The 17,204-nt window shown below is 41.4% G+C and overlaps 1 protein-coding gene across 1 annotated transcript in view; it reads left to right on the top strand.

Annotated features, from left to right (window-relative positions):
• The window catches only part of PRKAR2B (protein kinase cAMP-dependent type II regulatory subunit beta), an 83,029-nt gene that overhangs the window by 16,928 nt on the left and 48,897 nt on the right, over nt 1-17,204 (top strand). Inside the window, exon 2 of the mRNA XM_032106440.1 lies at nt 17,168-17,203. Within this exon, the coding sequence (XP_031962331.1) occupies nt 17,168-17,203 (36 nt within the window). The remainder of the gene's footprint in view (nt 1-17,167; nt 17,204) is intronic.

The following is a 17,204-nucleotide window of genomic DNA, read 5'->3' as shown; positions in this document are numbered from 1 at the left end:
AACGGTCTGGACACCGAAGAGATTGCATTCCTTGATAGTCCTAACTCCTACTGTCGTTTACCAAATTGTTTATACAAAAGGCACTTGTTGTATTTATATGGGATCCTACCATATGACTATTACAGAATCCTCCCTGAAACCATGTGCTCTTTGGGTCACACTTAACATAAAGGTCATGCATTGACTCAGCTTATAAAAGGTGAATCAATTTTTAGTCTTAAGTCACTGTCTTTTTAAAAAAACAAGAAAAGTTGTCCTTTTTTGTAACTTTATGGGGTTTTTTTTGAATCTACTATTAGGACAAAAAGTAGAATTAATTATCTTTTTCTTGCCCAAAATAATTTTAAACTCCTCATCTTCTCTTGTAGTAACCTAATGTGGATGCTGGGAATGTAAGTGAAAAGTAGTATTTCTCCTGGTTTGTGAATTGAGTGTCCTTTAATTTCAGAAACTTCCTAAAGCAGTCTCTGTGGGTTTTGTTTTGTTTTTCTTTTTTTGAGAAAGTAAGGCAAAAATGTTAGAAAATTCCAATTTAATTTACAAAAATGGATTGGGTTTCTTTTCCGCTGAGGGTTTAATGTAAAGCATGCATGTTCCAGTAAGTTAAAAAAGAAACTCTAGCCTATCTTTGTGGACAATTGAATATCCGGATCACTAGGCCAGTCTGATTTTTAGCATGCCTGTTTGCACATTGTCTTGGCTTCAAGAGAAGAATTTTTAGTGCTTGTCCTTGGAATATGGCATAGCCTGGAAAGTAGGGCATTTTTTTTTCAGAGGTGTGGGTTGTTAGTCTGCCATGTACCCAGTCAGGCAGGCTCGTCCCTTAGATTTTTGTTTTCCCTTTTTAATGCAGTCTGGACATTTTCTGTTTACCTGCTCTAAAAGAAATAGAATTTCTTGAAAGGCAGTGTAGGTTGGGGGAAGACTGTCAGGACAAGTAGCACTTTGTCAGACACAGATTAAAGCATTTCTGCCATTTCCCAAAGCAGAGAGTCTGAGCAAGATTCCAGATCTTCTGCATCTGCTAGTCTGCCTTTACTCTGGCTCTGTGTATTCCTAATATCCAGAAAAAAAATCTTGGATCATCTTCCCAGGTAGGTAAGTGTAAATAGACAATGTGAAAATGTGTGTGTTGGACTTCTTGGATGGGCCTAGAGGGAAGGGGTCTTTGGGTCATGACCCGTGACATTTGCTGTGGTTGGTTTTAGCTGTATTTCAGGTAATGGTGTCACTGTCATATGTAATTTTGCTATGGAATTCAAAATGGGAGAAAAGTAGGTTTTGGTTGGTTTTGGTTTGTTTTTTGTTTGTTTTTTAAAGCCCTCTGTTGGAAGACCATTATTTTATGCCAAGAATTATTTCATTGCCTGATGATTAATCAGCCTGCTGGAGAGTTTTGCTGTCAGGAGTCATAGAAAGTTGGCCCCTGGTAGGAATCTCACAGATAGTTACTGAAGGAAGTCAGGACAATGTTCTCAAGCATTCCTAGCCAGGGAAAGAACAAAATGGGTATGAAAGTGACTGTGAGTCTGAAGTTTACTTACAACAGATGCAACTTTTCAAGTGCTACCCAAACTATTGAGTAAAATGGAGAAGTGCTGAAAAATCCACTACTTGTCATTACTAGACATTTCTGAATGTGATCCACAAGTAATGGAGCTGAAAGACATAATGGGATTTAGTTTGACATTGTAGAGTGCTTTTAATGCTACTGCAGTATCAAGAAAATAAATTGTAAAAGGTGGATCTTTGTATCTGTACTTTGACCACCCCTTTTCTCAGGGAATGTTGTTCAGATGCTGCCAGTACTCTCTGTTTCACATTAACACAGCAGAAAGTAGTGAAATAAATTGGTGTCTGCAGCTTCCTTTGGCACTCCTCAGCTCACTTGTATGAGTCGATTCATTCAGGACAGAAAAGACATGTCATATTAATCTGTCCATAATCTGTCCCTGTTCAGCTGTGGGATCTCTTTGGCCTCTCCATTCGCTTGAAAAAATGAGTTATTTGGCCTCAAAGATTCTATAATTGGGGCACAGGTAAAAAGCCATTTAAGAATAAAGGCGAGGTACATAAAGGGGCTCAGCTGGCAATATTTGGCATGATTATACACAGATTTTACCTTTGGGGCACAAAAATCTCCTCACCAAGCTAGGCACCTGATTCTCTGTAGTCTGAATGTTCTGGGGATGTTCTGTGTTGTTACTGTGGAAGAGAAAAACAGTTTGATATGAGTGTACACCTGGAAAATGATGCTAAACGAAGGCAGTATACCATATATGCACTAAATTAGTTGCTGTTTGCCTCTTGGCATTGCGACAGTCACATGCAGCAGCTTGAGTGTTTGTTTGATCGTTGTCATATAAGTGCCAGCACAGCTGTATCATGATTGAGTACAGAACAGAAACTGGGCTGTGCAGCACATTGTGCTGTGAGTTGCAATGTGTTCTGCGTGCCTACATTTGTGAGAAGAGAGCGAGCGACAGTGGGGTACCATGTTTGAGAACTGAGGCCTAGCCATTCACGGGGGAGTTTCAGGATCAGGAAGGTGTGATCATGGAGGTGAGGTTCATGCTCTGCCATTTGTTCAGTTGTTGCCATCACAAGGCAATGGGTCTATGTCCTGCCTGGTCACTTCGCAAGTAGTTATCCCCAACTGCCACTATTCTTTACCTGCCCAGTTCAGGGGAAAACAACAGCCAGCTGTTCAGTTTTGGAGATGGCATTTGTAAGATCCTCAGTTCATTGTTGACAGGATGATATGTCGATGTGGTGCCTTTGTGTTGTTCTTTATCAATAGAGAGAACAATATTTTATTGTGAGTCAGAGTAGCTCATTGTTGAAGGATTTTTTGTTGTTATTTGCAGTCCTTCAGTTGCCCTGGCAGATCTCACATGTCTTCAGCAGCACCTGATTGCATTGCTGCTGAAGCAACGTCAACAGGTCAGCATGCAGCTAACTCAAGATTAAGCCTGTGAAGATTTGTGGAGTCACTTAGGTGTCACTGTCACCAGGCATTCTTTGGTGGATTTCTCTATGCCCTTCCATGGCTCATACAGACATTCATGAAGGTCAGCCTGAATCACACCTGGGGTCTCTGTAGTTAGGTCATCATCAGTGGTCTTGTGGATGTGGATAGTAGTTCTAGTTGTTGGAAAGGGAGGTAGATGCTTGTATTATTCAAGCTGAATCTGTATCTCACCTTCTCCTTGGACTCATGTTTTCCTACGTGTTCACAAGAGTAGACGAGAGCAGGTATTGCCATGGTCTCCAAGACCTGTGTTGAAGTGAGTGCAGCTGCCAGCACCAGCCGTGCTTCATTCACTTGCCCCTGAGAACTGCAAAGGCCAAATCGCGAAGGGTGCTTTGGCCAACAGCTTAACAACAAAACAATCCCCAACAGCTGCTTGCAGGAATTTAGCATTGCATGTATGTGGGAAGGGAACAGTGAAATATTTTGGATTTTGTCTTTTGTCTTCCCTCCTCTCTTCTACCTTTGACTCAAGGTCTCAGATGTCTATGCTAGTTTTTTTAGTCTAGGCTTTTGTTGCTGGTGTTGCCCAGGTCTGCAGCCTAAGAGTACAGGCATTAAATAGAAACAGAAGAACAAAACCCAGAAGTATCCCAAACCTGTTCTCAGAAGCCACACTCAGACCTGTGAGGTCTCAGCTTAGGGAAGGCGTCAGCCACCAAGTTAAGTGATTTCAGTAGATGTGTTCCTAGCTGGTGGAAGGACACTGGGACTTGTTCATTTTGTCATTTCACTAACTGGTTTTGTTGTCTACCAGACATTGAACAGTTTGTTTAATGTGGGAATTATGTTATTTGTGGTTTAACCAGTGGGACGTCTGACTAGGAAACGGGCGATAGGCTTTGCCTGTGGACTGTTAGGTGTTTCATTAGTCAGCGTGCTGGAGTCAAGGAAGAACTATCCTGCCATCAGTATCACCCGCAAGCTTCTTTTATGTGGTAGGAGTGAGGACAGAATATTCCTTAAGAGCTTCTCTTTTTGGTCATGACTTTTCTAGTTAGATGCTTATATTTATTTTGTTTGGTTGGGCTTTTTTTTTTTCAATTTTTTTTCCCTGTAACTGTCTCAATTCCATTCTTCTCATTATATTCAAGCAGTAACACTTGGGGTTTGGGCTTTAAAATTTTTTTTCCTTTATAGTCACTGTGCTTTCTAATGAGGTACTTCGCTCAGCCTGTCTCTAAAACCAAGTGTGGAAAATGTGCTTTGCTTCATAATCTGAAAGCGAACAAAATTGTCTATTTTAGATCTGAATAGCTGAGAACAAATTATCATGAATGCAAGAGAAACTCCCTTTAAGTACGTAACGTTCTTAAAATATGCAAACTTTAAAATATGCATCAAGTCCAAAATCTTACATTTCACCAGGAAGTGAATAAGCAGGCAATGCAGATTGCAAGTTATACATATTCATATACTTCTTCATCAAGGTATTTTGTACCACGCATTTCTGCCAAAGTAGTCCTAGGAACCAAGCAGTGTCTCTGTATAAAATCTTTGCTTCAGAAAGTTTTAATGGTGTTTGCCCATGTAGGATTTGTTGTAATAACCTAATAGCAAAGTGACAAAAACATGAAACATAGTAGGAAAGCCTGAGTCTTAAAAGGTTTGAGGCTTTAGATTAAACATGGGTAGTATAAATGTGTATGGGAGAAAGAAGTTATGTTCACCATTATCAAATGATATAAAATAGATGAGATAATTATAAACTCTACATAAAGGTGCACTCCCTCAGAGAAGAATACTGACATCTTCTCCAGCCCACTTCCATCAGTGAGATTGCAATGTTATTCCTTTGTAATAAATATATCTTGAAGGTACTGTCAAGAGACAAAAGTCATAGGCCAAAATTTTGCAAAAAATAAACCAATCAAACAAACCAACCCCTTCCCCCCCCCCCCCCCCACCTCCCCCCCCCCCCAAAGGACCTAAAGCACTGTTATCTAATGGTTAAGGGAAGGAAATCAGGAGAACTGGTCATTCATGTAAAACCTTCAGTGCTCTAGTTTTCAGTTTGACAGCAATATTGGTTCAAGGACAGGTACAGTTTTTTTATTTTATGAGATGGTGAACCTGAAGCAATCATGTTTTACAGGATCATGATTTACAGGATCCCAACTGATTTGGGCATTGCTAGTAGAGCTTTGGCAGAATGACCAGTTTTTCTCCTGTTTTGATAGGGAACATGCATACATTAGTATATGTCAGTTCCAGGCAGCAAAATTAGAAAGCAGAAAAGAACGTGAAATGGATCTAAATGCCTATGCAGCAGTGTTAAAAAGCAAATAACCACAATATTCTTAAAATAGCTTATGAAATTTCAAGTGAAAAGAAGCCATTTAGAGATGGTAAGAAGGTAAGCATTACTGACATTTTATGTCAGATTTTTGGTAGCAATTGTAAAGTATGCTCTGGGTATAGCATTATATTATTATATATTATATTATATTACCTTGGAGATGGTAATAACTTAGCAAAGAAGGATGTTACTGCAAGTGATGTTGGGTGGAGTGATCATGTTAAAAAAACCCCAACCTAACAAATGAAAAAACTCCAACCCACTCTGCTGAGGCAGAAATAGGCAGTTCAGCAAATTGTATAAAACAGAATCTGTAGATGGTGACCAGCTGAAGCAGGGCTGCAGGTCTTGGGTCTTGCCGCTGTGGGAAGTATTGGGTCTTTGTAGCTGAGGGTGATTTACCAAAATCTGAACATCGATCTAGTATTGATATCCAACTGAGACGGACAAAACCTCTCTAACAGTTTAAAGTTAGAAAGTGCATGTTTATTGGCACCAGACAGGTGCCTAGAATAGCTTCCTAATACGCAGTGTCGAAGTATGGACGGTTACAGAGTCTATTTATCCACAAAAGTTATGAATATCCAAAATACAAATACATATTTATAACAGTGACCCCTCCTATTCTCTGCTTCATATGGAAATTAACTTTAATGTCATTAAGCATGTGTAGTATAGTTTTTAAATTGGGTCGGTGGTCATTATTAATTGAGGAGTGGTCTTGAAGAAATAATACTCTTCCTCACTTGAACTTTCCACCTCTCTGGGTTTTGACAATACAAATGGCCTCTTGGGGAACATCCAGTTTCTTCCTTATGACTTCTGAATAGTATCTAGATAGGAAAAATTAGCAATTGTTTCAGATTTCTTTAGATCTATCTATCAATGTTTCCTGGTTCTCATTTTAAACACAGTTAAGCAAATATAGAAAGACGGTTAATTATCTGCAACTTAAAAGCATGTTTCTAACTTAACTCTTATTAACTCTTAATTAGTCTCAGGTGGACCTACTTCCTCTAACTAATTCTCGCAAAACTTATCTTTAACTAAAATCTTAGAATCTTAATGTTTCCTTCAAAATCTGTGTTTAAAGGGCATGGCCTAGGAAGGCTGATCTCCCTCCTACATTTATTCCGTTTGTATTTTTAGGCTCAGTTTTGCTTTCAAAAGGTATTGTCTGTGGTGGGTAGAATTCTTCTCTCATCCACACTACTACTTTTTGTCATGTATCCTGAGTAATCTGGGGTTGAGGGCAGCAAGTACTCCAAGCCAGGATTTCCACACAGGTACACATCTTCAGCTTGTACCTAGACAAATTCTAACACAAATTAACTTTTTTACCCTCTGGTATAACAGAAGATTAGAAATACTGCTGTAAATTTTATATTTATTTTTTTCCTCTTAACTAGATCACTGATTACTTTTAATGAGATAATAACCAAACATACTGGTCACAAGAAATATCGAGGATGAATTTCTAAGGGCAAACATGCTAAGTAACAGGATGCACATTTAAGATAGTGTCTTGGTTTGAAAGACAGGTGTCTGCCAAGGAAGGCAGGAACCTCCCTTCAAATGAAAAATGCAGCCCCCTTCCCTCTGAATTATTATAATTTTGAAATTAAGGGGCTTTCAGGCAAAGATATGAGGAATAGAAATAACGGTTATTTACTAATATGTGTGTATATATATATATATATATATATAGAGGTATAACAAGGCAAGCAAACAGCAATAACTATGGCAGTAACAGCAAACAATCACAAACCCAGTGCCAGCCTTCTCGGCTGTCGGGCCCTTTCCCCTCGGGTGCAGTTCCGCTCGCAGCCGGCAGGGGCGCTGGCGGCTCCCGGTGAGCAGGGCAGGTGCGATGGTTCCCCCGCGGCTGCAGGGGGCGCTCCGGAGCGAGCTCGGGGAGCACGCGGCACCGGCGGCCCGGGATCTCGGGAAGGGATGGAACAAAGGCTTCACAAACCCCCGGGCAGCCGATCCCGGTGTCTGCCAGACCCTCGGGAACAGCAGGCTGGAGCGGCAGGGACGAGCACAAATCCTGGGTGGCAGACGAGATGTATCAAACTCCCCAGCTGCAGTGGGAACTCCCAGAGGTCTGGGCAGGCAGGACGTGCGTGGCTACAGAGTAGCGAAGGCTCCAAGCAATGGCGGGGGCAGGGCGGCTGCAGCCCGGCTCCCAGCGGGGCCGGGAAAGGCGGGCTTGGGAATCCCAGGATTTGCCCTGAGGCACCCGAGCAGATGGTGAAAAGGTCCCTCTTTTTTAGTGAGGTGGGGTGTTAGGGTCCCAGTGCAAGCAGCCACTCCAGTGAGCAGGCTCCACTCACGGTAGAAAGAAGGCAGCCAAAAGCAGAAGCCTGCAGTGCTGACGAATTCCCTCCACCTTGATGGCAGCCTCTCTCCGTCCAAACACCAAGAACGACAGCCCACCAGCCCCGGTGAAAGAGAGTAGCCAGTTCGACCCCTCCCTCCATGGCCAGGTCTTTTGTTTCTCCCAAGCACTCAGCAATTTGTCACTCTGGCAACATATATGGGAAAAATTCCTCAAGAGAAAAAGGAAAACAGAAGGGGAACTCCCAAAACCCCTGCAGATAGAAAAACTCATCAACATCTTCCCTTTGTTTTTTTAATATGGGACATTAATCTGAAAGAATAGATATAAAAATAATAAAAAAAAAATCTTGATCCAACTGCTTCGGTGGGAAAAGATCCGTTTTTGATTTCCAATGATGGGGTATGACAGCCCATTTCAGTGTGTTGGGTCATTGGTCTAACATATCAGGCAGGCATTTAATGCTTTTATTTTCAGTGTTTGTAATTATATACAGCATCAATTATTTGTAAGAGCTGAACTCTCTAACTGATAAAGTAGGAGAGACTTCTTTCCATCTCTTTAAAGGTTTGTGTTCTGACAGGTTAAATGAACAACTTGCAGCATAATTCCAGCCAGTGAGTTGCATTGGGGACCTGACTTCACTGCCCCTGTGCAAGCACATGGCACACGGGGGGTAAACAAGAGGAATCAGGGACGTGTGCACGCCTGCAGGGCTGTGATTTGTGTCCTGGGATGGCTCCTGTGACTGGAGTGTTGGAATGGAAGGACACAGCTCTTTAGGAAGGACAGGCAGGAGAGATGAGGGGAGGGTGTGACCCTCTATGTCAGTGACCAGCTGGAGTGCATGGAGCAAAGTCTGGAGGGAAAGAGGAGCCAACCGAGAGCCTGTGGGTCAGGATTAAAGGGAGGACAGGGAGAGGTGACATTGTAGTGGGGTCTGCTACAGCTGCCAGGCCAGGGAGCACATGAGCTCCTCTAGGGGCATTCTCACATTCAGAAGTGCTGGTGTTCATGGGGGACTTCATCCCCCCCGATATCTGTTGGAAGGACAGCAGAAGAGAGCATAAGCAATCCAGGAGATTCCTGGAATGCATTGATGGTAACTCCTTCAAGTCATAGAGGAGCCAACAAGGAGAGGTTCTCTGCTGGACCTTATTCTCACCAACAAGTAGGATCTGGTGGGGAATGTTAAGCTCCACGGCAGCCTGGGCTGCAGTAACCATGAAGTGGTGGAATTTGATAACCTCAGAGTGGTGATTAGGGTGCACAGCAAGCTCAGTACCCTGGGCATCAGCAGAGCAGATTTTGGCCTGTTCAGGGATCTGCTTGATAGAGGGCCATGGGATGTAGCCATGGAGGGAAGAGAAGCCTGAGAAAGGTGGTTAATATTCAAGAATTATCTCCTCCAAGCTGAGGAGTGATGTATCCTAACAAAGAAGAAGTCAGGTAAAAACACTAGGAGGCCTCTATGGATGAACAAAGAGCCCCTGGACAAACTCAAACACAAAAAAGAAGCCTACAACAGGTGGAAGCAAGGATGGGTGGCCTGGGAGGAATACAGAGGGATTGTCTGAGCAGCCAGGGATCAGGTTAGGCCCTGAAAGAATTAAGTCCGGCCAGATGTCAAGGGCAACGAGGAAAGCTTCTATAGATATGTTTATGATAGAAGAAAGACCAGGGAAAATGTAGGCCCTCTACAGAAGGAAATGGGAGACCTGATTATCTGTATATGAAGAAGGACAAGATACATATCAATTTTTTTGCCTCAGTCTTTGCTGGCAAATGCTCCAGCCACAGCACCCAAGATGCAGAAGGCTTTGAGTCTCAGAAGGAACTGGGAGAATGAAGAACCACCCACTGTAGGAGGTCAGGTTCAATATTGTCTGAGGAACCTGAATGTGCACAAGTTAATGGGACCTGATAAGATGCATCCATGGGCTCCAAGGCCACCGTCCATCGTATTTGAGAATTCGTGGCAGTCAATGAAGTTTCCACTGACTGGAAAAGGGAAAACATAAGCCCCTTTTCTAAAAATGGAAAAAAGAGGAAGACCTGGGGAACTACAGGCCAGTCAGTTGCACTTCAGTATTTCGGCAAGGATCATGGAGGAGATCTCCTGGAAACTATGCAAAGGTTACATGGAAAATAAGGAGGTGATTGGTGACAGCCACATGGCTTCACTAAGGGCAAATCATTCCTGACAAAACTTGGTGACCTTCTACAACAGGGCTACAGCAGTGGGTGGATACAGAAAGAGCAACTTTGGATAGATTTGTGCAAAGTATTTGACGCCTGTCCTGCATCACATCCTTGTCTCTAAACTGGAGAGGCATGGATTTGACTACTCAGTGGATAACAAACGGTCCTGGATAATATGGCTGGATGCACTCAAGAGTTGTGACCAACAGCTCGATGTCCAAGAGGAGAGCAGTGAGGGCTGGGATTCCTCAGGGGTCAGTCTGGGCCGGTGCTGCTTCACACCTTTGCCAGTGACAGGGATCGAGTGCACCCTCGGCACGTTTGCAACAACACCACGCTGTGTGGTGTTGTCATGCTGGAGGGAGGGATCCAGGGGGACCTTAACAGGTTTGAGAGGTGGGTCTGTGAGAACCTCAAGAAGTTCAACACAGCTGAGTGCAAGGTACTGTGCCTGTGTCAGGGCAATCCGGAGCACAAGTACAGGCTGGGCAGAGAATGGATTAAAATCAACCCTGAGAAGGAAGACTTTGGAGTCTTGGTGGATGAGAAACTCAACATGACCCCACAGTATGTGCTGGCAGCCTGGAAATCCAACTGCATTTTAGGACTACAATCTCATGTAAATTTAGTTTATTTTGCATATAAAGAAAAATGGGGATACTGAGATATTCTGGTTCCTGTATATTTTAATCCTTTTATAGTTGTATTGATGTCTGCAGAGACAGCAATAATTATGTATGTATTTGTTTTGGTACAGATGGTTATAAAATCTGTAGATGTCATTTTTAATTAAAAAGTAAATAAATTTTAGGGCATCCCATGAGATGAAGCCATTTTTTCTTGCCAACATCTACTCTCCTTGCAACAGCCAAATTATTCTTTCTTTTTCTCCCAGTAGCACATAAATGCTACCACTACAGTGTTGTTTCTCTCTCATCTTTGGCTCCTCAGTCAGTCTACAGGATTCACTGAAAGCCTGCATTGCCTTCATGCCTCACTGCCTGCATTCTGCTTTGTATGTGAATGCACGTGTCCATGTGCACTCTGTCTCGCCAGCTGCAGAGAAGTCTCGACTCCTTAGGGAGCTCTTTCTTCCTTGAAAGTGTGTACTTGCAATGCCTTCCAGCAACGCACCTTTCTTTGGATGGAGCCAGATTCCTCTGTGTGCAGATCCTGCCCTTTGAGGAACTGTGGGTATTCCTCCCAGAGGTAATTCAGAGTTTTGGAGTGGGCTTCAGATATTTTTGAGATACTGAGATTTGTTTATTGGGAAATTTGGTGGCAGTGTTGCTGTCTAACCTGTCAGGTTCCTTGGCTGACTGGTACATACAGCTTGCACCTGTGTGGCTATGATTTACCCTTTCTCTTTATGTAAAGGCCAAGCTTATGTGCTTCTTCAATTTTGTTTTTAATAAAAAAATCATCTTCTGAGGCTGACTTATTTGGTGAGGGAAATAATAAAACATACCTCACGTATTTCATTGTTAAAATATTACTGTTGCTGTTAAACTTCCAGAAATTGAAAGAGAAATATTTTGAAAACTATGCTCTAACTGCTGTATTGCTAGGACTGTTTGTTTGTCTTCCAAATAATAGCTATGTATTTGCTGTGCACATCCCTTCTTCTCATTCCTCAAGGTTGTCATAGCCTTTCACAGAGAAAAGAACCATTCTCCATAGACCTGACAACTCCCTTCTTTGTCAGAGTCATTTCTTCAAACTGTCAGTGAGTTTGTCATGCTTTCCTTGAGATTTTGTGAGGTTTTATCAGTGTGATGGTACATTAACATAACTGTATTATCTTGTGTTAGTCTGAGCCTCTGAAATAATCGTTCTACCTGGAATAATCCTGAACTAAAGTGAAAGTTTTCTGTGATGGAGGGAAATTAGAGGGGCTCCAAATTACTGTTATTATCCATGGTGTCCTAGCATATCACTGTCCTGGGTAATGGGGAGTTAACTGTATTTCCTTCATTTGGCGCATAAAAACGTAAGTCTGCCTAAAGCATGTATTTTAGAGAGGCATTCATTTAGATTTGATTTTGCTCTTGTTCTGATTAGGTCATTCTAATTAATAATCTGTTTATGAAAGAAGACAAGTGAATATTAATTAGCGTAATATAGGAATGTGATTGCAATAAGCATAATTCAAAGTTTTTCTGAAAGTTGAGACCTCTGAGAAATAGGTAATCTTGGAACTGAAAAAGTGGAATATATACTGCCCATGATTCTGATCGGTTAAAATTTAGCCTGGGATTTTGAGGTATATGGTGAAAAGACCATGGTTAAATCAGGAATAAATCTACTGAAAACACTAGAGTTAAATGGAATAAAATCAGACAGTGTGTTCAGAGCAGGTTCTCAGTCTATTGTTCAAATTTGGACTAAGTTTGATCCACTGACCTCAGTGAGGTCCTTGAGAGTTTTAACAGTTTTGCCCCTCAATAGGATAGAAAAAAATGTATGATTTGGATATGACACTGTTTCCTAACCTCGCCTGGGGCGTTTGTGCTTTCCACACAAGGAAGGCACACTATGGTGTGGATGTTTCTCTTCGTCTATCCATTAAGCTACATTAGCAGTATTCCTGCTTTGTAAATAAGAATGGGGTTTGGGGGGCTATGGGTTGCCAAATTTGAAGGTTTTAAACATGTAATAGCTTAGTTTATTTTTAAACTTACTTGTTTTTCTTTTTTTTTAAGGGGGTTTTGTCCTTTGCCATATGAAGAAATTGCAGTGGCTGATTGAAAGTGAGGCTTGTGGAAAGTGTTCTAATTTTTACTAACACTGAAGATTAATCACTAATCCCCTGCCAGCCCTTGTCACTCCAAGCAGGCATTTTGGCTTTGTGTGTTTTTCTCTGAAAGAGCATTACCTTGGGTTGCTGTAAGTGTGGCAGGAGACTGAGCAGTCTCCTGTTGGCCTCTGTCCCCCAGAGCAGCTGCAGGGAGCGGGGTGTGCTCACCCTGGCTTGGGAACACACAGGGTTCTGTGCACTCTGCAGCACACCTGGGGATGTGTCTTTGCTGTGGTTTGCACACCTGCAGGAACCAGCAGTTTACAGGTCTGGTTTCACAGTGCTCAGGCATGTCCTCAACAGCCCCTGATATGCAGAGCCTCTTGTTAAATCCCTGACTTCTTAGGAAGGCTGCATGTCTGATGTCTACGATGTGTTTAGCTTCTTATTCTAGGTGACATTAATGGCACAAGAATCTCTGGCAGTTTCTGAAGCAAAAGCATTTAAAATGTGAGTTTGCAAAAAGGGACAGCTCAGGCTATTAGAACAGGTTAACCATCTAGAGGATGCCAAGGTAGGGATCCTTTCTTAGCATTATCTTCTTAGTCTTGCTACTCTGCAAACCACCCCACAGACTCCCATTTCCTCCTCTACTTACAAAGTTATGCTGCTCTTGATCATCTACCAATTACTTCTGTTTATTTGCTTGATCTGTACTGCCAAAACATTTTAGAAGCTGTACTTCTGTACAGTTCTCTGAGCAAGGATTTTCAAACATGAATTTCAGTTGCTAACAAGTGACAGATGGTGGAATTCTCTCTTATGTAGTGCTAACAATCAAACTACTGGAATATGTCACATGAGTTTGTGCACTTTCAAATGGTAATTTAATCAAAACTTTATCAGGATGCAGACCTCTGTAATTTCTCTCACACACACCCACCCCACCCCCTGATAATTTCCCCCTCTGAAGTTTGTAATGGATTTTGGTTGAAACAAAGTAGAACATGAAGAGTCATGTTCAATATTGGAGTGACACCATGTTTGTAAACAAGATTCTCTGTGCACAGCTGTACATTATTCGTTGTCGTGCAGCACCCTTTCTGATACTGCAAAAAAATATTAAATGTCACTGGACATGTTCTGAATCTATCTGCATATCTATTTACCTTTTATTGGGAAAAATCCCTGCCTTTTGCAATGGTGAGGTTTTGCAATCCATGAGTTTTGTTCCTTCTACATTTTGCACAGGTTAGTGGGGATGTGTGTGTTCCTGTAAGTTACTGTGGTTTTTTCTAGCAAGTTGTTTGATTGAATCATTTTGAGCAACCAGCCCTCAGCACAATGTCACTATAACTTTTAAGTATATTTTTGCTGTAGAGTTAACTTCAATAGCTACATAGGTATTACCTCATGCCCAGTCCCTTCCCACATTTAGCCCTGCTGGAAAACTGGAGCTGTGAACTGGTGTGCGTCAACAGTATTGCATCCAGCATGTTATTAGGGATGGAGTGACCCTCCAACAAGGCTGCCTGGGTTTCACATTGTAGGGAGCAGTCCTTGGGCAGCCTGCAGAGCACAGAGCCAGCTGCTTTTTGCTGTGCCTGCAGGCAGGCACTTAGAGTCCTGAGAACCTGCTTGTGAACATGGCTGGGAGGGGAGCAAAGTGTTGGGGAGCAGCTGAAGCAACAGGGTGGGAATCACAATGCCTAAGCACCACTTCTATGTGTGTGTAGCTTGCAGCTTGAACCTGTGGATTTAAGTGCAATATTCCTGTGTCCTGTGAGTGGGATTTCAAACCTGCCTTCATAATTCAACCTGGATGCCAAGACTGTCTCTTGGCATCCCTGTCTCTCTGGGTACCACTTTCACTTGAGCTGTGTGAATCAGGACAGTCATCTCAGTCCAAACCTAAGAGTCAGCCTAACTCAAAACTCAGTAAGGATGGTGGCTAAAAATAGATATCCAGGGAGGATGATAATCACAGGCAGAATAAATAGTGTTTCTTCCCTGGGAATCTCTTTGCTGTTCCTGATGCTGTGTGGCTCCAGGAGGAGCATTTAATATCCCTCATTGAATATTTCTGCCATTGATTTGTCCATTTGTTTCTGAGCCAAGACTTTCCGCTCCTGACATGTTTGCAAGATATTTTAGTATTTGTTTTATGCCTCAAGCAAAATGCATCTTAGAGTTTCTTTTGCCCATATTACTATTCTTATCCTGCCAGACATTGTAGTGACCTGGTTGACCACACATTTACTTTGTGCTGAAAACACCAGCTAAATTCCTGTAGGCCTGATTATTATTTGAGACCTTCTTGTATGCTAATGCTTCCACCTTTCTGGACAACAAAAGTATATTGTGATTTGTTACCAGAAAAAGAGAGAGCAGTCCAACTTGCTCCATAACAAAGAACTGTGGGTTCTGCTTTTACATCTCCCAGTAACATATTTGGATGACCTCCATGAAATCCCAGTCTGGGCAGGAAGGCTTTGTCTGGTTCCTGCTGAAACACTAATTATTCACATAAGCTCAAAAATAGTTGCTGGTCAAGGTTCTGACATTCTTGCTATTTTTTACTTTTTTTCCCTAACAGTAAATAATTTGTAAAATCTGTTGCACAATAAGTTAAGCTTATTGCAGCCAAATAAAAGAGTGAATTTAGAATTATCTAGCTGGAAAAAACTTTTTTCTTTGACAATTCCAGTAACTTGTTTCAAATTATGTTAGTTTTGTGCTATATGTTCCTTTTTTTTTTTTTTTTTTTTTTTTAAATGTGCTGAGGTAGCTGTCTGGAGGAGTTAAACCTTCATATCTACAGATTATGTACGGAACTGACAGCCAAAGCCCTCCCTGAGTTTGGGGAAAGCTTTTGAATGGGAGTGAAACATTGTTTTATGCTTTCTTGTTAGAAATATGTCAGATTCCATTTTTTTTTATATGAGCACATCTGCTGGGACCTGCTGCAAAGTTACCTGCTTGAGGAAACAACTCAGGCATCTGATGGTGACAGTCATGACTGATGTCCTGAAATGAATTTGGTCCATAAAAATAGTGACAAAATAAACAGTTTTGAGGAATCAAACAGCCCCCATGTTACAAAACGGCGGTTGCATAAAATACGGTGTCTGCTTTGATAAAAAATATGTCTACATTTTTTTTGTCTTTTTATTTAAAAGAAAAGTTGTTGGGGGGAATTAGAACTCATGTTTCAAAATAACTTTGCTGGTTATGTTACTCTTGTGCTCATCTATATATATGTTTGGGGTTCATAACAGCTTCTTGACCAGAGGTTTCCTTCCTTGTGACTAGCACTCCAAACCTCTGTAGTCAGGTTTCCCAGTGTATTTTTTTGCCACTTGGACCTGTCACTCCTGTATGTGCTTGCACAAACCATCTGTGACTGTGGTTCAGAAATTGTAGCTTTGCTCTGGTTTTTTGTCCCCAAAGGAATAAGAAGTCATTTTGCATCTGAGGCTGTTGCTACTGTCTCTTCTTTTTTCTCAGCAATTTTTTTCTCTTGTCTTAAGTGTTCAAGACATGATGCATAACTCCCATGTAAAATTTAGTGGGATAAAAAAAAAGTTCAATATTTTTCATTTTTCAGTTCTGTGTAAGCATGAAGAGCAGTTTTTAAGGTTGAATATTAATAAGCACTGTAAGGGCATACATTTTTAATGTAGCTGCTGCCCACATTTGAAATTAGGTCATTCAGATTTTCTTCTTGCTGTTTATTCCAGCAGTTAATACATCACACGAAAGTAGAGTTCAAGACCAGTGTTTTTTACTAGTTAGGAGAAAGCTGAAGGTTCTATTTGGAAGGCAAAACATAAAACTATTTATCTATTTTGTCTGTAGTAACTCTTGAAGAAGGCAGTAAACCTAGAAATGAAATGGAGGCAAAGCCATGTGGTTTAAGTTGTATTTTGCAGTCTCTCCCAGTTGGAAACAAGACAGGAGTCTGATTACAAATGTTTGCAGCATACAGTTGGAGATGTGCCAGGATGGCGCTATAAAACATTTGCACTGGGGTTTTGGTGGGGGTTGGCATTGTTATTGACTTACCCAAGGAGTTTTAAAGGTTAGTCAAAGCAAAAGTTGATCTTTTAATGGGATTACAAATTAATCTCTTTCTCTATAGGAATATCTTTAGTTCCAGATTTCCAGTAGGTATATTTTGTAAAAGTAAAGTAAATTTTTTTACATTTTTTTTAATCCCTGCTTGCACTATTGTTTGCAAGGTGCCAATTTCTGTGCGCTCAATGAATAATGGAAATGCAGATCTGAATCTTTCACATCCAGTCATGAACAGCAGTAAGTAACTCTTAGAAAGCTGAAAATGGTCTTGAAAGCTTTTTAGTTACTATGTGCTATCTGTTGTGAAGCTACTTAAGAGTTAAAGTGTATACGAATGGTGTGACAGGTTCCTATAAAGATACAAAAATAATGCTTATCAGGTGTTTATAGTTGTCACACTTTGAATGAAGTATAACATTGTTATGCTTAAAGCAAGTCAAACTACTACAAAAATAATCAAAATGTTGTATTTTCTTTCAGCTCCAGCGGTAAACCGATTCACTAGACGTGCATCAGG

Source organism: Corvus moneduloides, chromosome 4, assembly GCF_009650955.1.
Source record: "Corvus moneduloides isolate bCorMon1 chromosome 4, bCorMon1.pri, whole genome shotgun sequence".
In the NCBI taxonomy this organism is placed as follows: Eukaryota; Metazoa; Chordata; class Aves; order Passeriformes; family Corvidae; genus Corvus; species Corvus moneduloides.
The sequence above is the reverse complement of the archived record's forward strand: the minus strand, read 5'-3'. Positions and strand labels throughout refer to the sequence as shown.